Genomic DNA, 27038 nt, shown 5'->3' on the forward strand with positions numbered 1-27038 from the left:
GTAATTTCTTCCAAGCCTAGAGCTGAATTTTTGATTAGTTAAGTCTTGTCTAAGACTACTTGTATGCCTGTTATTGATATAGACCATAGGAATTATACATTAGTAACTAGGAATAATACCAGAAATAATGCCACCAGCACAATAAGATTATTTAAGGTGTATGGTTCTCCTTTACTTATTTAAGTAATTAAATTAATTTGACTTTATTAGTTCTGTTTACTTCCTTTGTTATAAAGATGGTCTATATTTGACATATTTTAAAAACAAAGGTAAATATTGCATGTGGAAACATGCTTCTTCCCCAAAACTGCAAATGAAATTATTGAAAGATACTGTTCTCATTTTGAATGACATTTAGATATCTGATTCAGTATTAGTTAATATCAATAATTAAGAAACACACAGTATTGAAACAGTCACTTTGAATACACTATGGAAAATACTAAGTCAAAAAAGGATGTAATTTAGATTAAATTTAAAGGGAGTTTCCAAATTTAACATTTCACTGCTATTGATTAAACATTAAATTTCAGGTGGACATCTTTTCCTGGTTAAAATATGTTAATAGTTGCAACTGTTCCAACTACTGCCAAAATTATTGTAGCAAGGTTAATATTGTAGCCAGTGCCGTTATTATTAGGACAGGGAGCTTCAGTACTGGGTACCGGAGGAGGGATAAATTTAACTGCTTGTGCTATATTTGAGACTTCGGAGATGAGATTGGCATCATCCACAGCCTGGATTGCAATGTAGACTTTGGTGCCATTTTCTATTTTCAGATTTTCTGGTTTAAACTTAAATGTTTCCTTGGAGTTGGCCTCCTTGGGCTTCAGACCAGAAGTGTCCACTGGAGTAGCTTTATCAAAACTGTTTCGGAGAATCGTGGAATTTTGACTCATTCTTATTTTATAGTGGTCAGCTGGAAAAAAAAAAAGCAGGTACTTCTATTATTGCTCAAAACCACAAATAGTGGTTCTAGTACTTTGGCAAGCAGCATTAAAGGAACCTTCATATAAACTTAAAAAAACAATTCTCACTTTCCATCTTAGAATCAATACTAAGACTCAGTTCCAAGGCAGAAGAGTGGTAAGGGCTAGGCAACTGGTGTTAAGTGACTTGCCCAGGGTCACAGGGATAGTAAATGTCTGAGGGCAGATTTGAATCCAGGACCTCCCTTTCTAGGCTCTGCTCTCTATCCATTGAACCAACTAGCTTCCCCATTCAAATAAACTTTTGAGACAAACTCCACCGAATGTGTTTTTGAGGACAACCTAGGGAAAAGACCTTGGCCCTAAGGACAGAGATGCTCTTCTCTGGCCTTTCCTGGGGAGCGAACAGAATGGAGCCAGGTGGGTACTAACTTACCCATGGAATGGATGAGAGGGGTGGGGAGTAAGTCTATTATCTTGTCTCTTCCTATTTTAATCTTTTTTTTTTGCTAATTATAGTCTAAGCACAGTTGTTTCTACCTAGTGAAGGATTCTCTACTCATTTCATGTGTACTCATTACGAGCTCCTTGAGAACCAAGTCTAGGTCCTACATTCCATTAAATCCAATAGTGATGATAACATTTGAGGATATCTACATAGATTTTTACAGCTTATAAAAGCTTTATGAATATCATATCACTTGACATCATACTATTTTACAGATGAAGGATGTAACAGAGAAAAATAAGCTAGTTTATAATATAGAATATAATAATATATAACATGGGAAATCAAAATGTTAAGGGAGAGAGCTTGCCCCCAAGTTTCAGGGAAAAATTCTTTGTAACTTCTGTTCTTGCTATGTCTTTTTAGTAAATATCCCTTTGAAAAAGTGTAATTGATGTTAATTGGATAAATGAAATTAGAGCTCTTATCAATGGGAATTTGGGAGAACCCACTGGAATAGGGCCCTAAGACAATAGCATTGGAGAAGAATTCATCCTGAGCCCTGAGAGTAGCCCTAGAATCTTGAAGGGGAGATGTAGCCTTGCTCATTAAGATTGCTAGCACCTTTAATAATCTATTGATTAAGTTTCTTTAGGTGTACGAAAGGAATAGTAGATTTCTTTTCTAACCCAAACTAAGAAAATAATCAAGGTTTATATACATGTAAAAAGCAACTTAATCTAGGATTGTTTTTGAAGATAGAAATAGAAAATATAACTTTCATCCACTTCTAGTATCAAAATCAAGGAGTATAATTCTGTTCAATTAGAAGAATAGATTAAAAAAACTATTATTTTTTTGGTTCCATATAGTGATCAGTATAAAAAAAAGAATTATTTGGAGGAAGCAAAGGAAAGAAACTGTGTATGAAAGAGAAGGGGGAGAAGCAATTGGGAAGGGAGAGAGAAACAAAAAGACAGGGAGAGAGTAGCAGATGGAAAGAGAATGAAGCAGAGAAAAAGCATGGGAAAAGGAAATAGGGAGTCAGGAGTTTGAGATAAGAATGGAGATAGAAAAGTGAGGTAGAACAAAAGGGAGAAAGAAGAGGTAGGAGAACCTAGGATTCTGGGAGCTCCATTAGTGTTAATTATTTTTAAACACTTTGTTGTTCACCTGAGTTGTGTGTAAATTATCAGCTTTTGATAATCTACATAGTCTTTGAAATTCAAGTTAATAGACTCCTTTGTTTCCTGGGGACATAACTTAATTGCTTTTCTTTTCAATCTTAAAAGTTTTTTTTATTAAAATTTTATTTCTCAAAGAATCCTTAAAGTTTTTAATTTCTGTAAAGGAGGGGCTCATTTATTTATTTAGTGGATTTACAATCTGTCAGTCTTCTGCTTGTTTTCTAGGCTCTTTTATTTGCCATTGCTCAGTAAGCACCTTCTATTCTAATAAGGTATATTGAGCCATTCTTTACCTTTCTTATGAATTGCTTTTCCACTCCCATTTTGCCAGGAATGCCCTCCATCTACTCCATCTATCTGGATCCTACTCATCCTTCAAAGCCTCCAGCTGTCTCTGATAATTTCAGGCCACACTGATCTGCTTCTGGAGTATCACTCAGCTTGGACTTAATCATTCTCTACTCATTTCATGTGTGTTCATTATGAGCTCCTTGAGGACTGAGTCTAGGTTTTATATTTCATTAAATCCAATAGTGATGATAATACTTGAGAACATCTACATAGTTTTTTACAGCTTATAAAGGCTTTATGAATATCATATCATTTGACATCATACTATTTTACAGATGAAGGATAAGGATACAACAGAAAAAAGTAAAATAGTTTATAATATAGAATATAATATGTATAATTTAATAATATGTTATTGTATACTATATACTATATACCATGCTAAAATTAAAATATGATATATGATAATTATATATAATATAGTAGTATATATGTACATATATACATATCATATATACACATATATGTATATATTAGATATAGCAAACTAGTTCTCAAACCTAGATCTCCTAGTCTCTATATGTAGTGCTCTTTCACTAAACCAGTGATTCCCAAAGTGGGAGCCACCGCCCCTTGGCGGGTGCTGCAGCAATCCAGAGGTGCAGTGATGGCCACAGGTGCATTTATCTTTCCTATTAAATGCTATTAAAATTAAAAAAAATTAATTTCCAGGTGGCTAAGTAATATTTTTTCTAGAAAGCGGGTGGTAGGCCAAAAAAGTTTGGGAACCACCACACTAAACTAAAGCTGCTTTCCCCAAACACCCATGTAATGTAAGGTATGAAATATAGATAGAGACTGGACCTATGATTTCAACAGGATGGGGAGCTTCCAGGGAGGAAATTCTTCTAAGTGTGTCTCTGCAATTTATTGTCTGAGACAGAAGTGTCAAACAGACATCTGCTGGCCTCATCACTGCCCACACACAACATTCCCAGTGGGGACTGAACCAAATTAAAATGTAATTGGGAAGTGGTTAACAAAATACACAAAAATACATTAGAACATGCGTAATGTTAATATGTGGTTTCTGAAGTCAATCTGCAGCCCACAGGGATACTTCTACATGGTTTATTTCTTTTTGAGCTTTCCACTACTGTCAGAGAGTTGCCTATGGATGCTGGGAGGTTGTGACTTACTCACTGAGGGGTCACACAACTAACTGACTCAGGGAAGAGCCTTGAACTCAAGTTTTTTGGGTTCTGAAGCCAGCTCTCTACTGAGACAAACTACCGTTAAGTATATAATTGTTTTCAGTAAATACCAGTTTGGTGGTCAATTGCTTGATCTATCTGAAAGTCCCTTCAGCTTTCAAAATCTGTCTGCTTTGTGCTTTGAGAAACTATTATGCCTCCTTGCATGATTTGTATCTGAGAGTAGACATTGAACCATAGTCTCAGACTTGGAAGGAATCCCATGCATCTACCTAGTCCAACCCATACCTGGAAAAAATCCCTTCTACAATATACCTAATAAGTAGTTATCCAGACTTTTTTTGTTGATTTCAAAATGAAAGGGAAATCATCGGCAGTCTGTCCATTTTGGATAACTTTAAATGTTAAGAAGTTACTTTTTCCTTTTTTGCAATTTCTAGTAGGTGCTTAATTAATACTTGTTAATTGACTGATTACTGCTCATTTCATCTATGTTTATTGACTTGGTTTATGGAACTAACCATATCAAGTTAATTCCCTGCTCTTCCCTGACCCCCTAATACTTGTCTTCAATATTGTCTCTGTCATTGTAGGACACTGGAAAATGAGAAATATCCAGATACGTATTCATGGTTATGAATTTCAAGCCTCTCCTTGTTTGACATAATAGTAATTTCTTCAAGTACAGAATAATTTTGAAAAGGTCTGTTTTAGTTTAGGTTCTCTTCAAAATGACTAATATGGGAAAATATTTTATATGATTATATATGTAAAATCTATATAAGAGTAATTACTATCTCAGAGATGGAGGAAGGTAGAGAAATATTAATAAACAATGAATATTAAAATTATTTTTACATATAATGGGGAAAATAATATTTTTTAAAAGGCCTGCTTTAGGGAGAAGGGGATTCAGTAAATTCTATTTATTAGCTTTGTTGAGAGTAGAGTAGTTTTAGCCTTGGGCCACTAAAGACCAAGTGACAAGAAAGCCATTGGGATCCTATTTGGGCAATGTTTAAAATAAACCTTCGGTCTTACCTTTCCCTTTATCTAAGTCATTCCCAGTAGCTGTCCATGAGAGAAGAATGTGATTTGCTTGGAACTTAGCCTCAAGGTCAGTAATTTTACCCGGTGGGAACTTATCAGGAATGGGTTCAGAAGGGACTCCTGACATGATAAATGAGTCTCCAGTGGTTATTCTATTGAAATCTTCTAGGTTCGCTTCCATTTCATTGTTTTTGACTCCAGGTCTTGGTGGGTTCAGTTTAATTTTACCTTCCAAAAAAAAAGTTATTCTTTTTCAATACAGTACTAGAAAATTTCCTTCCCTTTCTGTGAATTAAAAAACCTATTCTTTAATTTACAAAATCTTATATTAATTATATAAACACATTTATTGTATGAAAATATAAATACAATATATAGTATATGAAAATATAAATACAGTATATAAAACATAATCTATCAAAAACATAGATGATGAAGATGATGAATGTAAGTATTTCCTCTTTTGAATTTTGAGACTGGTTCTAACTCTACGTGGCCCCTAACTAGAAATTCAGGACCACTCATTGGTCTGGCCTCAGTGCACATTGGAATGGAAGCTTTGGACCTACTCTGTTTGGATTCGGTCAGTTCACTCCTCCTTAGGGAACCTGGTGGACCACAGCTCCCAGGGAGGCTCACGATCATGGTGCGAGACAGAGAAGACAGCTAATTGGCTTAAGCCCTAGCATAGCTCAGAACTCCCAACTCAAGGGATCAATGAGCTTTTACCTTCCCAGTAGTCAGAATTACAGATGTGTACCACCACATTTGGTCAAACATTTACTTCTGATCTTCAAAAACATTGGCAATTGATTTACACTTTATTCTTAGTTATCTCTCTACTATTTATACATTCTCTATCTCTTTTCCCCCTTCCCCTCCTTTCACCTCTCCCCTCTCTTTCTTGTTCTCCTCTTTCCACTCTTATTTTTTTCGGCCTCACCCTCTTTTTTTCTTTCTTGTCCCCCCTCCCTTTCTATCTCTCCATTTTTGTCTCTCTCCCCAACTCTCTAAAATAGAAGTTATCAGACTGGATAACTAATTGGAAATGGGGTATGGGACAAAAGAGAGGGAGAAGTCAAAGATGGTCCAAAGATAAGGTGACTGGGAGTGTTGTGGTATCATCAATATCCAAGAAAATTAATAATATCAATAATAATGCATATTTTATCATCCAGTCCTCTTTTAACTATATCTAATTTATTGCATATACATCCATACATATATATAAAATGTGTGTATACACACATTTATAAATAAAATCTTATTTTACATAGAATCATGGTCTCAGTTGGATGGTACCTCAGAGGTCATCTAATTCAATTGATAACTGAAGAAGAATTGAAGAATTCCCTTCACAATATATCCAGCAAGTATTTTCTTGAAGATTAAAAAAACCTTTACCTTCTTTCTTAGAAATGCTATGAGGCATTGGTTCCAAGGCAGAATAGAGGTAAGGCCTAGGTAATTGGGGTTAAGTAATTTGCCCAGGGCCATGTAAAAGAAAAGTCTGGGAGCAAATCTTCTGAGCAAGTCTGACTTTTATTGTGGGAGTATAAAAAAATCTCACAAGTCAGAGATCTGCAGACCCCAATATTGTCTGAGACTCTGAGTTCTAGAGTTCATGGATATCTATAACATAAGTGTAAGCACAGTCAATTGCTAGGATGATCATGTCTCAAGCTTTCCCTTCTAGATTAGGGCAGCCACTGTGGGGATTTCCCCTTTTAGGTACCACATCATCAGCAGACCAAAGGGTAAGCTTCCTCCTACCTTGTGACAAAATTCTGAGAGTTGAGTGTTAAAAGTACACAGAGAATTAATCTTTAGTTACTGACACAGAACACTTTATCTAAGATTGTTCCTGAATAGTCATACTGATTATTATCTTATACACAGTTATTTAACCCACTAATAACTGGGAGCTATCTCTTATTATAAATCATCGTTATCAAGCTATTATAAAAGAATCATTTGCAGTTTATAGAAAGGATTAAAAGGCAATTGGAACAACTTCCTTTTCAATCACACAGCATGGAAATGTCTGAGGCCAGATTTGAACCTAGCATCTCCTGCCTCCAGGCCTCACTCTCTATCCACTGAGTCACCTACCTTCCCCCTTTGAAGATTTTTAGTGAGAGGGAACCCACTCTCTCCTGAGGCAGACAATTCTACTTTGGAAGGTTCTTGTTGTGAAAAAATTATTTCTGAAAGAAAACAAAGCCTTCTCTCTGTTAATTTCTTTTCCTTGCTCCCAGTTTTGCTCTTTAGGGCCAGGAAAAGCCAGTAAAATGTCAATAATAATAACTGTATTTACTATAACAATATTTATAGGGTACTTTAAGGTTTTGTTTACAAACATTTAACAGATATTATTTTCTATTTGATCCTTCTACATGGCAACCCTCTAGGTTAAATATTTAAAGACTCTTAGAAGCCCCTCTTCATCTTTTTCTCCAGGCTTCTTGTTCCATCATATCTCGTTGTGACTTCTCTTGGGGATTTCTTGACAAAGATACTAGAATGGTTTTCCATTTCCTTCGCTAGCTCATTTTACAGATGAGGAACTGAGGCAAACAGGGTGGAGCAGTTTGCCCAGGGTTACACAGCCAATAAGAGTCTGAGGCCAGATTTGAAATCAGAAAGACTGACTTGAGGTTCAGCCTTCTATCCAATTGGCCACCTTGATGCCTGATTTCTTCAGTCTAACCATCCTTGACTGTGACTTTGTCTTCTATCTTCTCACTTTTGAGGTTGTTTTTTCCTGAAGTTTATCATCCCGTCATGTGGGGCACAGAACTAATCACAGTTGTACTATTGTTCATACAGGGATCAGCCTTGATAAGCAAATCATATTTCTTTTGAGAAAGAGGAGAGAAGAGAAAGACAGAGAAGTTCTGAAAGGGAGAAGAACTATTTCAATGTCCTTGTTCTTTTCTAAGACTATTATAACTATTATGTTATGTTATGTTATATTATATTATATTTTGTTACTATGTTATATTACATTATAACATAACTAAGAGTTGAGCTGAGATTGTGAGGATGACTTTCAGGTTTTTGCAGACAGAGAAGGTTGGATGTTGGTGGTGTGAGTAATGTGACAGGAGATGAATAAAAGGATTTTGGGTAACAATGAGGTGAAATGATACAAAATGAATAAAGAATGAAATCAGTATAGTTTTATGACTACCTAGAAGTGCTCAGGGATTGAAATTTGGAGGCCAAAAAAAACCTCATAAAAGAAAGAAACCCTTCCCAAAACAAAACCAGATAAAGGGTATAGAATTGATCCACAAACTTAGGATAGGAAGAGGCCTCCAAGGTTATCCAGTCCAATCTTTTCACTTTAAAACAGATGAAGAAATTGAAACCCAGGGGGAAGTGAAATACCTTCTCCAAGAATATCCAGGTGTTCTTACTGATGCTCAGGAAGAAAAAGGCATTCAGTGAAAATTTGAAATATATGAAAAACATGAAGTATATGAAAAAAGGTTATTATTGCCAACCAATTTTTTCACCAGAAATGAAATTTGTATCATGAGTTTAAAAATGATTATTATGAATATTATGTTTATTCTTTTAAATTTATCAATCAATAAACATTTATTAAGCACCCCCTCCCAAAAAAAGAAGGACTCAGGTAGCAAGCAATGGGGCCTTGATTCAAACCAGGAATTTGTAACTGTACAGGTTTAGAATTTGAACCAAGGCCCTGCAGGGAGATTAGCAGGGCAGAAGGGGCAGAAGTTTAAAGGAGGACAAGGTTATATATTGCTTACCATCTTCCACATAGCCTGGCACGTACATAGCTCGGCTCTGCTGTGATCTCATGCTTAATCTGGCTGTCTTGTTTCTTGCCTGTACCCGTACTTTTAAACTGTATCTGCCATTTTCATGATAGCTTGTGAAATATCTTGAGTAGATGCCATCATTTTTGATGGTATCGGCACCTAGATACAGCAATATAAAGATCAAAACCAAGGGCAAATGCTCACTGTTTGTGGGCAGGAGTAATGTCAAAACTAGAGAGACACAATTTCTGTCTTAATGACCCTGTAGAAACCTTATCAGGAGCCCTGGCTATTAATTAATCATAATTGACATTTATAGAGTACTGGAAAGTTTGCAGAACTCTTTCCATATATTATCTAATTTGGGTTTCACATCAACCCCTCTGAGGGAGGTGCTACAGATATTATTATCCCCACTGGACAAAGGAGAAAACAGACACTGAGAGTTGAACTGGTTTGCCCACAGTCACATAGCTTGCAAGAATCAGAAGCAATATTTAAACTTATTTCCACTCTGATATAAGACCAGTTCACTACCCACAATTCCATTCTCCCTCTCAATTAAGATAAAAAAAAATTTCAATTTGAAGTTCTTTGAAGAAATATCAGTTCATTAGATTTTCAAAAATGCATTTATGGTCCAAATTTGACCTCAGAAATTCCTGGCTGTATGATCCTGGGTAAGTCATTTCATCTCAATTGCTTAGTCTTTACTATTTTTCTGTCTAGGAATCAATACTTAGTTTCAATTCCAAGATAGGTGGCAAATTTTTTTAATGTATTTGTCTGGTTCCAAGTCTAGTCTAGCTCTAATAGGAAAAATTTCAAAGAATTATTAAAAAAATAAAATCAAGGGTTAGAACTTCAGCAATGGAAGTTAGTGATCTCACAGTTCAAACTATTTTACAGATGAGGAATCTGAATCTCAAAGATGTTTAGGAGCCTTCTCAACATCACACAGTGAGTCAGTGGCCAAGCTGTGGCTAGAATCCAGGTCTCCTGACCCAATCTTTTTTTTCTACCATACCACAGATTTACACAGTAGCAATTAATAGCCATAATTTTTAGAAGTTTATCCAGGATTCCTGTTACCTGCTCCATTGTCCCACAGCTCTAAGGTCTCTTGCAATCCACTTTCTGTTTCTATAATGGCCATCACATCTACTCCAAGAACAGGCAAAAATCCTTGACTAACTTGAGCATAAATAGTCATTGGACTAGGAAAATGGCCTGTACTTTGGTTTACGTGCACAGTCGCAATCACAGGGAGGACAACAGGACTTTTTGCTCGAGTGGTCACGGTCAGTGTTACATTTTCAGGGGAGCCATTTTCATTTCGAAGTTTGTAAATCCAATTTCCTGTCTGAAAGTCAAAATGAGATGTTCCATACATTCATTTAAAAATTTTGAATATTCTTTGTCCTTCCTTTTTGCCCCCTTTTGGCTAGATGCATTTGGCAGTTTGAGAACTATTCATCATTTCTACATGACCTATGACAGAGGGCTGGATCAATGCATTTCTTGACCAATTTGAAGAGTTCTTTAGTTTCCTGGTGAGAAGGATGCAGGGGAAAACCATCCTCCTCATAGTGGCTTGTAAAAGAAAGTTTCTTGTTCTGCTTTCTTGTTCTCTTTCTATCCAGGACTCCCTCCTCTTTCCTCTGTAATGGACTTTTGTACTAGCAGCAATGAAATGATCTGGGACAATTCTGAGGGACTTATGAGAAAGAACACTATTCAAATCCAGAGAAAGAACTGTGGGAGTAGAAACACAGAAGAAAAACAACTGTTTGATCATATGAGTAGATGGGGATGTGATTGGGGATATAGACTCTAAGCGATTACCCTAATGCAAATATTAATCATATGGAAATAGGTCTTGGTAAATGACACATGTAAAACCCAATGGAATTACTTGTTGGCTTTGGGAGGGAGTTGGAAGAAGGGAGGGAAAGAACGTGAATCCTGTAACCATGGAAAAATATTCTAAATTAATTAATTAAATAAAAAATTTCAAATCACAAAAAAAATGTCCATCATCCCCAGTGGCCATATCATACACTGGGTACCTAGGCAAGAGGTAGAGACCCTGGTTCCTACATGTAAGAAAACCAAGACATGAGCTAGACCTATTTTTTAAATGAACTCTGTGTAGGGAGGGGGCACAATAGCAAAAAGAATCAGACTCCTAGTTCTAGGTTAGTTCCTAGACTAACCTAGTTCATATGGGCCCAAAGTGTTTGGAGAACCCTGAGCCATAGGTTATATATGGACTTTTATAAAGATAATCAGAGAATTTGAATTGGGAGAGACCTAATAGTCTACTCATCTCTCCAACCTTCACCTGAACAAAGATCCCCTCTACAATATCCTAAGCAAGAGTCATTCAGTCTTTGACTGAGAACTTCCATTGAGAGGGTAGCCACTCCCTCCCAGGGTAGCTCAATCCATTGCTGAGCAAGTCTCAAAATTAGAAAGTTCTTTCTTCAGTATCTTTCTCTGCAACTTCTCAGTACTCTTAGTTCTGCCTTTAAGGGGACAAATAAAACAAACCGAATCCTTCTGCCACATGACATGTCTTCAAATACTTGAAGACTGCCATTATTCTTCTCCTTCCTTTTCCCCCACCTGACAAAAATTTCCTCTTCATTAAATTAAATATCAGTAGTTTCTACCATTAATTCTCGCATGACAGATTCTCTGGCCCTTTCTCCTCTGCACAAGATTGTGACTTGTAAATGTCTTTTCTGGACTGGGGTGTCTAGAAGTATATCCAATTCTCCCACTGTCATAGAAGGAAGGAAAGAAAGGAGGGATGGAGGGAGGAAGGAAGGAAGAAAAGAAAGGACAATGGAGGAAGAAAGGAAGGGAGGAAGAAAAGAAGAAAAGAAAGCAGGAAGGAAAGAAGAGAAGAAAGGAAGGCAAGAAAATTATTTATTAAGTGTCCACTATGTGCCAAGCACTGTGCTAAGTGCTTTGCAAACATCTCATTTAGTAATCACAATACAAATTTGTGAGGTATGTACTATTATTATTATCTCTATTTTATAGAGGAGGAAACATAGACAGATAGCATTTAAGTGACTTGTCTAGGGTCACACAGCTAGTAAGTGTCTGAGACTGTATTTGAACTCATGTCTTCCTGACTCAAGGTCCATAGCTCTAGCTCTTGTGCTACCTCATTGCTAAAGTCCACTTCTATTCCAAGGCAAAGAATAGCAGAACCATCATTTCCTATATTCCAGACCCCACTGTCTCACTCTCCAACAAAACCTAGTATTGCATTGGCTTTGGGGAGGTCACCACATGACACTGATGATTCATATTTAGTTCATTTTTTACTAAAACTTCAGTGTATTTTTCATATAAGCTGTCAGCCAGTTATGTCTTCTTTATTTGTACCTGTGAAGTTGATTTTTTAAACTTGGTGCGGTAATGAATTTTACCATTCATCTCTCTTAACTTTAATGTCAGAGGAAGTGTGGTGTAGTGTGCAGAGGGCTGACTTAGAAGCCAAAGTCCTGCCTCAGACATAGGCTGGATGCATGCCTGTGGGCAAGCCTTAGTGCCCCAGGTGACTATCACAGGATAAGCTGCTTATCTGCATCAGTGGAGAAAGTTCTCACACCAGGAGTTCTCCACACTGATGAGATCATAGTCTAGACAAAAACAAACAAACAAACAAACAAACAAACAAACAAACAAACAAAACCTCCAAAATATATTAAATATATTTGGCCCATCATTCTAGCCTACTGAAATAATTTAGATTAACTGTTATCCAACACAACAGTTATCCTTTAGAGCTTTGACAGGGATACCTTCTAGACCTTCATTCATATCATTGATCAGGGTGATAATCAGCCTATCATTGATCAAGGATCTAAGCCAGGGGTCTGCAATGTATGGCTCTCGAGCCATATCTGGCTCTTTTGAGGGCCAGATATTTCTGCAGGAGCCATAAAGTCCATTTTTTTTCAGGCTCTGTTACAGGAGCGGCACTGTGAGCACTGCACGGCTCTCACGAAATTACATTTTTAAAAATGTGGCGTTTATGGCTCTCACGGCCAAAAAGGTTGCCCACCCCTGATCTAAGCAATACAAAACCCAATACCTACAGCAACTTTATCCCTATTGGGCTTCACCATTTGGGCCCAGACATTCCTGCAGTTCTGAGTCACCCCACCTGTAATATAATCTGTCTCTAACTTGTCCACAAGAAAAGCTAGTTTTCAAAAGATTATATTTCAGTTTATCATTCATTGACTCAACTTGAAGTCAAAGCTACTGAAGACTGAGGGGTAGATTATTCTCTACTCAAAAGGCTTTGGGGGGGCAGCTGGGTAGCTCAGTGGATTGAGAGCCAGGCCTAGAGATGGGAGGTCCTAGGTTCAAATCCGGCCTCAGACACTTCCCAGCTGTGTGACCCTGGGCAAGTCACTTGACCGCCATTGCCTACCCTTACCACTCTTCCACCTATAAGTCAATACACAGAAGTTAAGGGTTTAAAATAAAAAAAAAGGCTTTGGGGCACAGTCAAATAAGTCAACACCAAAAATCAATAGTTTTATCAGTGGAAATGGCATTATAGAAGATGCCTGCCCATTGACTTTGCAGCTGCCCCCTAAATGTACCTCTGATTTTCATCTGAAACCCCTTCTTTGTGTTGTCTCCTCCATTAGAATGTGGACTTCTTAGCAAAAGGAAGTTTTTGGCTTCCTATTTGCATCCCCATTACTTAGTGGAGTTCTTTGTACAAGATCAGCAAATTATTTCTTCATTCATCACTTAATTCATTTATGCCTTTCCCTTTATTTTTTTAGTTTGGGGAAAATAAGGAAATATTTAGGAAGTTAGAGAAGTCTTAGAATCTGTACCTCTGCAGGATCTGGTATTTGGAGACGAGCAGCCTTACTGTTATCTTTATCAGTTGAAAAATCTGCATTGTGATATTCCTTTCCTTTGGGGTCTTGAAGACAGATTTTGGGAATGTTATGTGTCCATGTGATAACAAAGAAAGTATCATTTCCAACGGTGCTATCCACAATTACTGTGCCATTCATCCACTCCTTGGGTTTAAGGGATAAGCCTTTGCTTTCAAGCTTTTACACAAATGAACAAAAAAAGGAATGGTTGATGTTAATAAAATTTTAATATTTAGTTATTCAAGGTAATTTTTAAAATTCCATTTTAGGATTCAAAAGTACCATACCTAGTATAAATATTTTGAACACTTTTTGTTATTTCAGAGCATAAATGATATCGCTAAATATTGATAAGTTGTGAGATCAGGATTACATGAGATGTCTAGTAAAACCCTTTGTAAATTGCAAAGGATTAAATGAGTGAAAATTATGATCAATAATGATATTGATAATAATAAGCCTTTGCTAAATTCTTCAAGGATTTGTGTTTTATCTTCACTAACACAAATCATAGCCCTTCTACCACTTAGAAGACTATCTTAGTGAGTTGTTCTGACCCAAACTCATCTCATTACAACTTTCTTGTAGTCAACCTCCTGGTTCTAACTCTCTATAAATTTATCTAGCCTCATCCTCAGGCAATAGATATACACAATTGTTGTGCTCTGACCCAAATATCTCTGGGCTTATGATCCTTTGCAAAGCCAGGATCACCTCCATGCCACAATGTGACATTAGAGTAGGTCTTCCAAGGAAGAAAATATTTTTATTATAATGGAAGTCTTGTCCATCAGTAGACCCCATTGGTTTATTAAGATGTTACATGGAGAACACTGGGGAACTGCTTCATAGAACTGTAAAGACTGGATGTAACATGGATGGATATTTGGCACTTGTTTCTGGTTGGCCTACCACATGGGTGACAGGAGTCTTTTCCCATTGGTTCTGTAGCTAGAAATGTCAACATCTTCAAAAATACCTGAGTTAACATAGACTGTAGCTTTTTCAAAATTCACCTCTGAGGGATTAAGGTGACTCCTTTAACCAAACTGAAGGGGGGAAAAGCTGTGGGAACCTCCCCTACCTTCCCCTTGGTCATTTAATATATCCCTGTCTTTTCAGTGGTCCTGGACCTTTGGCCTTTGGCCATTAGATCTTTCCTGTTCTGCATGCTGGGAGTAGATTCTCCAGATTGAGAAAGGAACACAAGGCACAGGGCTCTGAGAGTTCAGAAATATATAGGCTGAGTGTTACAACTAGCCCATCAGCAATGCCTTGAGAAACAAGAGTTCATAATAACTACAGCCCACCTTTGAGTGTGAACTTGGTAGGACAAATACCATGAAGAAACTGAGTTATGAGTAAGTTATGAGCCTCATCTTCTCTTCCCCTCCTCCATCAAGTGACCAAAGTGGGATTATAATAATAACTGACATTTATATAGTACTTAATATGAGTCACTAGGCTAAGCGTTTTACAATTATTATCTTACTGTGAAGTAAATATCCCTTTGTACTGCTCTCCTGTGTTAAATGACTGAATGAAACTGGGGTTGCTGGTTGCTAGACCTCTTATGTAGGAGGAACACAACCAATGGGGACTTGGTCCTATGTAAGTAAAAGAGATACCCCAATTCCCCAGGGCAACCTAGAATCATGAGGGGTGACTGCCCCTAAGTTGTGTATACTTTGCATTATATACTGCCAAAGGAGGAACAACCATGGTAAAGAGGTAAAAAAAGTCTACCTCAGAATCAAGAAGTCTTGGGTTTATGTCCTGCTTCTGACACATACCAGTTTTGTGGCCCTGGGAAAACCCTTAACCTCTCCCAATGCTCTAAGCAGTTCTTCTAGAGCAGTGATTCTCAAAGTGGGTGCCACCGCCCCCTGGTGGGTGCTTCAGCAATCCAGGGAGGTGGTGATGGCCACAAGTGCATTTATCTTTTCTATTAATTGCTATTAAAATTTTTAAAAAATTAATTTCCAGGGGGCTAAGTAATATTTTTTTCTGGAAAGGGGGTGGTAGGCCAAAAAAATTTGGGAACCTGTTCTAGAGCTATAAATTGTGGGCAAGAGTTAATCTGTACCTACAGTAATTTCATGATCCCACCTTCCTTACACCAATGAAACCACAGATTTAATTAAAAAATTTATATTCAACAGCAAATATGATAATAACATGTAAAACATTTGGTCAAGACTTTCTTTCCTCAAATCTAAAATATATAGTCAAAGCACTTAAAAAATTTCTTATGATGAATTATTAGAATTGTGAAAAAGCAAAGAATTTCCTTGAAAATCAAACCTGAATAGCTTGTTGAAAGAGGTTACCACTTCTGGATTTAATTCTGCTGAAAGCATCAATGAAGTCATTCATGTTTGCTGTGGGAGTGACTCTATAGCCTCCTGAAATGGAATTGTCTCGTTAGTAATAGTAATAGTAATAATAATAATAATAATAAATATTTACATAGTGCTTTAAAGTTTGAAAAAGTACTTTACAAATATTATCTTAGTTTATCCTTACAACAATCCTCAGAAGTAACTATAGGTACCCCTTCCACATTGAGATTTTCTCCATTGCAGTTTTGCTATATCATAGGTCAAGAGACCAAAGTGGGATAACAATAATTACTCACATTTATGGAACATTTACTGCGTAGCATTTTAAAATTAAATAAATTAAATGGGAATTTGGGGGGAGTTTTACAGAAGATGCTGATAGTAGCAAAGGCTAGAAGACAACATAGAAAAAGTTTAGAAATTCAGAAATGCATACTTAACCCAAATTTTACAATAAGGTACTGTAAATACCTTATTGTAAAGGAAAAAAAATCAGACTTCTCTGGTACAAAGAGAGGGCTAAAGAATTTTATGTGGTTTCTCCAGATCATGAGAGTAACCATTCCCCTATCCCCCTGAGATGCAGATAGGATACCTGCACTATTATTATTCCCCTTTTGTAGGTAAGGAAACTGAGGCAAACGGATAATAAATGTCTTGCCCAGGTTCATAGTTAGTAAGTATCTGAAACTGGATTTGAACTTAGGTCATCCTGACTCTAGGTCCAATACCTACCCAGCTAGCTACCTTAGAATATTTCATTTTCTCTAAGAAACAATATTTGGTTTTCCCACAGCAATATGTTTAGTTGTTTATTTTTGTAAATTGAAGGAAACATTTAATTGTGAAAAACAAACAGGGGTATGAGGGAGACAGAGGATTCAGGGAAAAAAAGGATAGGTTTATGGAGGTCAGAGAGAGGCAAGATGTTTTTTAGCCTTCACACAGGGTTATAGTCCTGGGATCCAAGGCACATAGTGAGTTTGCAGTGGTACAGTTCCTTGTAGATCTGCTGAAAAAGTCAAGACATGTCTTGCTGTGTGAAGTACAGGAATTCTGAACCAACCCTCTAGAATCTTAAGGGATTTTCAAGAATCACTGTGTCAGATGCAATCCCTACAGTGACCCCAAATCTAGAAGGCAGAAGAAAGAGGAAGAAAGAGGTACAGGGAAAGAAGAAGAAGAGAGGACCACAAAGAAAAGAAAGAAGAGAAGCATCAATGAGGAAGGCAAATAAGTAGTTGAAGATGTAGGAGAATCAGGTTGGTATGATGTCATGGAAAAAGTGGATGGAGATCCAAGTCTAGAGACAGGTGGACTTGAGTTCAGATCTAACCTCAGACACTTCCTAGTTATGTGCCATTTCCTAGCCCTTACAGCACTTTCTGTCTTGGAACCAATACACAGTATTGATTCTAAGATGGAAGGTAAAACTAAAAAAAAAAAAAAAAAAAAAAAAAAGAAAAGAAAAACAAGAAAGGAGATTATTTTAAGAAGGGATTAGTGAACAGGACCAAATGCTGAAACATGAAGGAAGTTGAAGATTAAGAAAGGCTTGATTTTTCTTATCTGGCTAAAAGGATGACATCACTACATTTAGTGAGTATTCTAAAAGAGGAGTACAGAAATAAAATGAACTAGGATAAGGAAGAATATGGTCAAAAGAAAATGAAGGTTGTGGATATAACATTATACTTAGTAGTACATTAATTTTACTTCTTTAAAAACTTATACATTGTGCCCACACTTAAATAGCCTTAGGAAATGAGCAAATATAACATACATCAAAATATTAGCATTTTACTAAAAGCTCTATTTATTATTGTGGGCCATTTGTAAGAGAAATACTGACAAGTTTATTTTATTTGCCAATGAACTTTCCAGGTTCTTGGTTCACTTCCTATCAAAAAAAGGTATTCCCCGGATATGTTCTACCTGTCATAATTGACAGCTGCTCCAGCTCTTGGGCAGCATCTGGTCCCAAAGCAACAGTGTGAATCACGGCTCCACTTTCTTTGACCTCATTAAAACAAGTGCTTATGTCATAGTCTTCTCCATCTGTTAGTAAAACTATTTCAGAACCAAAAGTACTTCTGTTACTTTGGGTAATTACCTGAAAGTGAAACACCAGGAATTAGTTACGGAACTCTGAGCCTGACCAAGTTGGAGCAACATAAAATCATTGCCCAGGTTGGTTCTAGACACCAGCATCAAATGAGATATTTGTAAAGCACTTAGCAGAGGGCTTGGCATATAGTAGGCACTTAATAGATGCTCATTCCTTCCCTTCTCTCTCCATGATGAGGCATTTTGCCAACCTGCCATTCTAGGTTAATTTCCATTGTCCATATTAGTAGGAGGTGTGCAAATCTGCCGATAGATACCATAGCTATCATGTTTAAATCATCTTTTGTCCCTCTAAGCCCCCAGCCGTACTCCCATGAAAGAAACAAGGACACCATTTAAGTTTGGGAAGGGAAAGCCCTCGATGAATTTCTGAATCCTGGGATGGCAGCAGAAGGTAGCAAATTGTAGGGAATTTGGGATGCTATCATTTTGTCTAGGAAATCAGCAATTCTGGGAGGTGATGGGGAAGCAGGACCATTGAAGTGACAGAGTGGGCAGTAATGGGGAAAACCATGGCCAGAATCTGCCTGGTTCCTGCTTAGTTACACCATCTCTGCTATGTGACATTCTAAAATCCATCTTCCATGAGACAGTAGAAATAGCAATAGATTTGAAACCTGAGTTTGAGTGTCAATTACTTCCTAAAAAGAAGCAATTTGGACTAGATGATTTCTCAGGGCTTTTCTAACCCCAGTCATATGCTGTCAGGTAAACTCTATAATAAAAGGAAATGTTTCTCTTGACTTATTTTAGGAAAAAGCCTCAAACTTGTCATAAGAAATATTCTTTATTGCTTTTCCCCTCTAGTTTCCTGTATTTTTTTTTAACATTTGTAATCTTGTTGAATTGATTGATCAAATCAGCATCACATTAAATCTGTTATTTATTAATTCTCTGATTGGTATGTCTCAAATAATCCACTGGGCTAGGCTGACTCCAGTCATGCCTCCCTTTTCTCTCTGGCCAGTTCCCTTGCTTGTCATCTTACCTCAAGAACAAGAAATTATGCTTTGGAAGATTTGATCCTTCCATCTCTGGAATGTTCTTCTTGGGGATCCATTGTCTTGATCAAGGAATGTCTTTCTTGGCTCACAATTTCAGGATAGACTAACTCAAAATATTCCTTATTTGTGCTACCAGTATCCAGCACCATGCCTGGCATATAGCAGGAAACTGAAAAGTGACTCCAGCTATTTCCTCATTAGCCACCTTGCTGCTGTCAACATTCCCCTCATTATAACCCCTCCTCCACTCCCACCCCTATTTTCCAATTCTAGAACTAGAACAAGTCAATACCATCATTACTATTGGCAAAGATAAATCGATCTATTCCTTTTTGGCTCCACTCACCATCTCTATGACTTTCCAAACCACAGCGCCATTTCCTGGCCACTATTCCTCTTTACATTTTTTCTTCCATATTAGAATGTATAGTTTGTCCTGATTAGTATAAATAATGAATCTTGTGAAGTGGTTATATTATTTGAATTCACACAATGTATTTCCATTGGGCTTCCATTACAAACCAATGCTTTTCCCTTTGGTTCCGACCAAACATCATATTTTGCATATTTCATATATCTAACTTCAAATAGTGTCAATTCAAATACATGTGATTTTTTTAAGGGGATTCACACTGATTGGGACTCATCTGTAAGTTCCTTGAGGGTGAGGACTACTGGCTGGCTTTTGGTTTTATATTTCTAGTGCTTAATACAGTGCTTGGCACATAGTAAGTGTAATAATTTTTAATTTTTTTAAAATTAATTTTTAAAATTTAAAATTTTTTGTTCATTCATTTGTTCATTTTAATATGATTAGATAAGTTCCATGTAGCAATAAAACTGAACTGATGTCACTGAAGTTGTAGAATCTTCTATTCTGAAGCTCTTTAAGACTATAGTAGATATTTACTAGAGTATGTTTGATTTCCTACAGTGATAGCTTAGAATATTCAGATGTCCACTAATCTTTCCTCCAACTGAAGTAAGTTTGGTTTGAGATATGGTAACCTTGTGTCTTATTATATAGAAATATTATAAACTTCTCAAGCCAACATCTTGACCCACCCCAACCCAGATATTTATGTTTCAGGAAGTGGTAACAACAATAATAACTCATATTTACATTGTACTTTAGAGCAGTGGCATTAAAGTCAAATAGAAACAAGAATTGCTAATCTGCACATAAGGATTCCTGCAGGCTGCCTAGGGACTTAAGAAACCACGTATTAACATGATCTATGTTCTATTCCACTTTTATTTTGTTATTAATTTCCCTGTTACATTTAAATCTGGTTCTGTCACATTCTAGAGTGTTATGGGTAGCAATGCACATTTTTGACACTTCTGCTGTAGAGGTTTGCAAGAGGTTCTCCTCATCCCAAGATGGTACATCCATTGTCATATCTTTTTAATGAATGAAGCCTAGAGAGTCTAAGTGATTTTGTCTCTGGTTACATAGCTAGTATTCCAAGAGGGCTCAAGTCCAGTGCTTTTAACTCTAAGGCAGTGGTTCCCAAACTTTTTTTGCCTACCGCCCCCTTTCCAGAAAAAATATTACTTAGCCCCCTGGAAATTAATTTAAAAAATTTTAATAGCAATTAATAGGAAAGATAAATGCACCTGTAGCCATCACTGCCCCTCTGGATTGCTGCAGCACCCACCAGGGGGTGGTGGCACCCACTTTGGGAATCACTGCTTTAAGGCAACTGCTCTTTCCACCATAGCACAAATGGTCACTGAATTGATCATTCTTTCTGGTCTAGTTCACTCCTACAGAAGGAATTTGTAATATCCAGAAGACATGGAGAGAACAACTCACAACTTGAAGGGAAGTGTGACCTAGTGAGTGAGTGCATGCATAGAGTGTTGAACTTGGAGTCAGGAAGACCAGGGTTTTAATCTTATTTCTGCTTCTGAGTAGCTTGGTGATGGAGTCTATATCACTTGAGCTCTTTTGGGCTTCAGTTTCCATGTCTTCAAAATGAGGGGTTGAATGAGAAGACCTCATTTGGGTCCCTTAGATGTCTAGATCTATGATCTCAAAACAATACCTAGAGATGGCCCAGCTTTGTAGGAAAGGAAAGAAAAGATTCTTTCCCTCACAAGTGACCTATGCTGACCAAGTCCCAGTATTTCTAAATTCTATATCCAAGGAGAAATACCCTAGTTCAAAGATAATTAGACAGTACGCATTACAACAAATGGAAAATTATATCTGGACAAAACATTTTTGAGTCTCTTTTACCTGGAATCCTGCTTTGAGTCCCCCACAGATTGAAGTTCCACCAGCAGCGTTTTTAGGCAGATTCCTGATGATTTCCTGGGTTGCATTTTCATGGATTATTTGTGTTAAATTATTTTGGATCTCAGCAACATTGTCAAATGTGACCATCCCAACCCAAGATCCCTTTTCAACAATTTGAATTAGGTACACTTTAGCTGTCTCAACTAGATTAGGGAGTCGGGCATCCTGGGTTTAAAAAAAAAAGAATGTGTTGAAACTTCTTTTGGTTTATAACCACTAGGGCCAGAAATCAATGAATCAACAAATATTTATTAAATGCCAACAATGTCAAGAGCCAGTGAACTTTTATTAAGTGCCTACTATGTGCTAAACATTAGCTAGGCATAGGTGATAGAAACTATTACAAAAACAAAACAGTTCTTGCTCCCAAAGAGTTTATATTCTACTATGGAGGGATTCAGAGAAGGAGAAAATAAAGATTTTTTTAAGTGCCCACTAAGTTATAGGCACTGTGCTAATAGTATTACAAGTATTATCTCATTTGACCCTTACAACAATCTTAGGAGACAGGTGCTATTATTATCCCCGTTTCACAGTTGAGGAAACTGAGGAAAGAGAGAAGTGACTTCCCCAAGATCATCTATCTATTAAGTGTCTGAGGCTACATCTGAACCCAATTCTTGCCAACTCTAGGATCATGCTCTCCTCACCATAGTACTTAGCTACCAGAGGAGATAATATGTTCATATGAAAATATATACAAAGTTTATGCAAAGGAAAAATGGGTTAATTTGGGGAATATCAGAGGAGTAGAACTTATGCCTCACCCTCTTACTTCAGGCAGTTATTGGGATGCAATGAGGCACTATCAAATCATTGAACATTTAACAAAGGAGGAGGTTTACTTTGCCTGGACACAGCAAGGATACATAATAAGGGCTCCCCAAGTATGGATGATGCTTCCCTAGTATCCATATTGAATTGTGGCTGATCAGCAAGGTACAATAATGTGATGATACTCCTGGATTTGAGAAATCCATCCAGTCCAAGAGACTTTTATGTCCTTTGATGACCAGGAATTTATATCAGTAAATCTAGGTAAGTCAAATCCCAGGGACAGTTTTGCCCTAAAACTATGACATGTTGTCTGGGGTCAGGAGGAAGAAAGGATGCTGCAAAAGGAAAGCTGAGGCCAATCAGGTTCTGGGTGGCTCTGTTTTCTTTTACATAAAGCTTCCTTTGTTATGGGGCATAAGGAATGATATTGTATCAGGTTGGCCCTATCTTGGGAAGGTAGGTACTTACAGGTGTTGGATGAGCTGTGGGGATCAGAAAAGGATATGATACCCTAGAAGACAACCCTTTTTATGTTATAATTTCAGCCCTGAGATCTCTGCTATCTTGACTGGTGAATGTTTCTCATCATCCACTATTATATGGGGATCCCAGCCTTGCCTCATTTTACACCCTGTCTGTCCATCCTGATGCCTAGCCTCATTCCTCCTCTTCCTGGGCTCTTCTCATTGCCCTTGCCAGATCAGGAGCCAGAATGAAATCAACATTGCCATCGCTATAGAAAAGAGTATCAATCCACTTTTCTGAGGTGTCACTTGCCATACCATTGACTTCTCTTGATCACCATTCCTCTGTGTGTTTTGTGTTTTGTATCCCTCTGTTAGGCCACCATCCCTACACTAGCCACATGGTCATCCCTTCCTCATCTTGAGTTCTTAGAGAACCAGTTCAATTCTACCTGGTCTTCTTCTCTTGAGTCTCTTACCTCCTTATTCTTCTGCCAGTCTTGCTTTTTTAAGCCTCAGTCATGGATTAATTCCACCATCCACTCTCTTCACTCCTAACTGGATCCATCACAAATTAGGCTACCTTTATTAAAGCCCTTTCTGATGGAGGACAATCCTTTTACATCTCCCTATTTGACTCTCTATCCATTCATCACAGAGACTTAAAAACCTTTTCACCCCTCCTCAAACCTTCCATAGCTCTACCACCTTCTCCCTTCTTGTCTGAGAACCTTGCCCCATATTTCACTGAAATAGCAGAAAATAGCTTTTCAACTGCCATAGTACAGAGTACTGGGCTAGAATTCAGGAAGACTTGAGGTCAAATATGTCTTCACACACTTATTAGTTGTGTGTCAAGTCACTTACTTTCTATTTTTCTGTTTCCAAAATAGAGATAATAATAGAACCTACTTTCCAGGGTTATTGTGGGGAGTCAAATGAGATAATATCTATAACATGCTTAGTACTCTGCCTGGCACTTAGCAGATGCTATATAAATGCTAGCTATTATTATAATTGGAGATGGAAATGGTAAACCACTCCAGTATCTTTGCCAAGGAAACCTCAAATAGTCATGAAGAGTCAGACAGGATTGAAGATAACTGAACAATAACAAAATTATTATTGTTATTATTATGACTATTGAAAAATTGAGATCCTCCTCCAAGAATTCCTTCTTTTCCCCTCCTCATCTCATATCACCTAGATGTCTTCTGTCACTATTTCCACCTTCACCCTGATTTCATGTAATGAAGTGGCCCTTCCTCCTTGTCAAGGCAAACCCTTCTTCATACAAAAGCAAACTTGTTTCATCCTGTCTTCTCTAGCAGACTACTGTTCTATCATTCTGACTCTTTCCCTTATTTTGCATCTCTCTCTAGTGCCTATAAACATTTCCATCTCTCCTCTATTCTCAAAAAACCCCACAACCCTTACTTGATCCAATCATCCCTTCTAATGATTGTCCCTTATATTTTGTGGCTAAACTCCTTAAGAAGACTGTCTATGATAGGTGCCTATACTTATTTTCCTTTTACTCTTTTCTTAACCCTACAATCTGGCTTCCAACTTCATCATTCAACTGAAACTTCTTTTTCTAAAATTACAACAGTCTCTTAATCACCAAATGTAATGGCCTTTTCTCAGTCCTCATTCATCCTTCAGGAGTTCTCAGAAGCTTCAACAATGTCAGTTGCCCTCTTCTTCTCTCTGGGTTTTTGTGACATTGTTTTCTTTTGGTTCTTCTACCTCTTTTTTTAACCCTTACCTTCCATCTTGGAGTCAATACTGAGTATTGGCTCCAAGGCAGAAGAGTGGTAAGGGTGGGCAATGGGGGTCAAGTGACTTGCCCAGGGTCACACAGCTGGGAAGTGTCTGAGGCCAGATTTGAACCTAGGACCTCCCATCTCTAGGCTTGCCTCTCAATCCACTGAGCAACCCAGCTGCCCCATCTTCAACCTTTTTAAAGGCTCTTTCTCATTCTCCTTTGATGGATGCTCATCCTAGTCATTCTAACTATGGGTGATCCCAACAGGTCTGTCTTAGGCTTTCTTTTTTCCTTTATGCTATTTCACTTGGTGAGTTCATCATTTCTCAGGGATTCAATTTTTATCTCTATGCTAACGATTCTCACATCTACTTATCCAGTCCTAACCTCCAGTCTCACATCAACTGCCAATTAGACATCTAAAATTGGATCTTTCAGGTTGTCGTTAGTCATTTCAATCATGTCTGACTCTTTTTGACCTCATTTGTGGTTTTCTTAGCAAATATAGTGGAGTGATTTGCCATTTCCTTCTCCAGCTCATTTTACAGATAAGGAAACTGAGGCAACCAGACTTAAATCCTTTTCCCAGGGACACACAGCTAGTAAGTGTCTGAGGTCAGATTTGAACTTAGGCTGAGTCTTCCTGATTCTAGTCCCAACATTCTATTTACTAGACTGACTGGCTGCCCTCATAAACATCTTAAATTCAACATGTCCAAAACGGAGCCCATTGTCTTTTTCCCCAAATCCTCCCCTATTCTGAATTCCCTACTGTGATGGAGGGTACTACCATCCTTTTAGCCATCCAGGCTTATAAACTGTATATCATCCTTGACTCCTCATTCTCTCTCATCCTTTATATATTCAATCTATTGCTAAGGAAGACCTGTTCATTTGACCTTCATAACATCTTTCATATACATCTCCTTCTCTCTTTTGACCTTTTCACCAATGTGGTACCTGCCTGTATCACCTCATGCCTGCAGGATGGTTTCCCTTCCCTAAGTCTTTCTCCCCTGCAGTCCAGTTTTCACTCTGCTGCCAAAGTCATATTTTTAAAGAGCAGGTCCAACTATGCCACCTTCTCCCCAACTGCTGCTCCCACATAATAAACTCCATTGATTCTCTGTCACCCTCATAATTAAATATAAAATCCTCTGCTTCATAATCTGCCCTTACTACTCTGTCTTCTTACACCCTATACTACTCCTTCCTACCACTGATATCCTTGATGTTTCTCACACAAGAGACTTCATTTTCCAACTCAGCATTTTCATTGGCTTTTCCCATGCCTAGAATGATCTTCTTCCTCATTTTCCCTCCCACCTCCTTGGTTTCCCTGGCTTCTTTGAAGTTCTAGCTTAAATTCTGCTTTCTATAAGAAATCTTTTCCACTTCCTTTCAGTCATCTTTGCCTTCTCTCTATTGATTATATCAATTTACCTTGTATATATAGCTTGTATATAAACAATTGTTTCCAGGTTGTCTCCCTCCATTAGACTGTGAGCTCCTTGAGAGTAGGGCCCATTTTTTTCTTCTTGGTACCCTCAATATTTAGCATAGTGCCTGGCATCTAGCAGGTACTTAATAAATGTTTATTCACTGGCTGATTAGAATGTAAGCTCTTTGCATGTGTTTCCCCCATGCTCAAGATCCTCGATGGCCCAGACTCTGCCTTTTTATTTCTGTATTTCCATCTCTAAGCATAATGTTTTGTATGTCCTGGGCACTTCATAGAGTTCCCAACCTGAAATGAGTTTAATGAAACAAAAAGCTTCCTTACAGTGCTCATGCTTCCAGATTTGTCAAGAACTAAGCAGATGATACGCTCCTGGGTCTTCAGCAAAGAAAATGTAGGTGGAGGTGGAGAGTCTTCTCTCATCACTGAAGATAAGTTTCTAAAGTCATCAGAGTCCATGATGACCTCCCAAATGCTTCTTTGGTTGCACATTTTGTTCTGTAGGTTTGGTGCCTCTGGATTGTGTGTTTTTTCAGTACAGAATTCTACTACCTGAAAAAGTCAATTAGAAGGAAAGATCATTCACATAGATTAGACTTTTCCACTTTCAGGTCCTCCACCCTCCATGCCCTCTGAGTCATCTCTTTTTCAGGCTGAACATTCCTCAGGATCCAGGAACTCACAACCTGGCTGCCCTCCTCTGGATGTTTTTTAGTTTATCAACATCCTTAAACTGTATAACCCAGAACCGAACATAGTACTCCAAATGAGTTCTGACAAGCACAGAGAATAGTGGGATTGTCATTTCTGTGGAAATTTAATGTCGAATTGAGATATTTTTTGTAAAATAATTTCTTCCTTTTGTTCCTCCTTCCCAACCAAGTTGAGACTGAAACAGTTTCTCCTCCCAGACCTTGAAACTAGGTTGGGCCCTCCATTTTTCTGCTTAGATCT

General features: G+C 37.6%; 1 protein-coding gene across 1 annotated transcript in view; it reads right to left on the reverse strand.

Moving 5' to 3' along the window:
- Nucleotides 1–551: 551 nt before the first annotated feature.
- LOC123245854 (calcium-activated chloride channel regulator 1-like) overlaps nucleotides 552–27038 on the reverse strand; it is a 47506-nt gene continuing 21019 nt past the window's right edge. Inside the window, exons 6-15 of the mRNA XM_044674847.1 lie at nucleotides 26413–26636; nucleotides 24856–24890; nucleotides 21557–21759; nucleotides 18116–18293; nucleotides 16143–16243; nucleotides 13791–14015; nucleotides 10006–10276; nucleotides 8902–9072; nucleotides 5111–5347; nucleotides 552–919 (exon numbers count right to left, since the gene is read on the reverse strand). Of these exons, the coding sequence (XP_044530782.1) occupies nucleotides 552–919; nucleotides 5111–5347; nucleotides 8902–9072; nucleotides 10006–10276; nucleotides 13791–14015; nucleotides 16143–16243; nucleotides 18116–18293; nucleotides 21557–21759; nucleotides 24856–24890; nucleotides 26413–26636 (2013 nt within the window). The remainder of the gene's footprint in view (nucleotides 920–5110; nucleotides 5348–8901; nucleotides 9073–10005; nucleotides 10277–13790; nucleotides 14016–16142; nucleotides 16244–18115; nucleotides 18294–21556; nucleotides 21760–24855; nucleotides 24891–26412; nucleotides 26637–27038) is intronic.

Source organism: Gracilinanus agilis, chromosome 4 (assembly GCF_016433145.1).
Source record: "Gracilinanus agilis isolate LMUSP501 chromosome 4, AgileGrace, whole genome shotgun sequence".
In the NCBI taxonomy this organism is placed as follows: Eukaryota; Metazoa; Chordata; class Mammalia; order Didelphimorphia; family Didelphidae; genus Gracilinanus; species Gracilinanus agilis.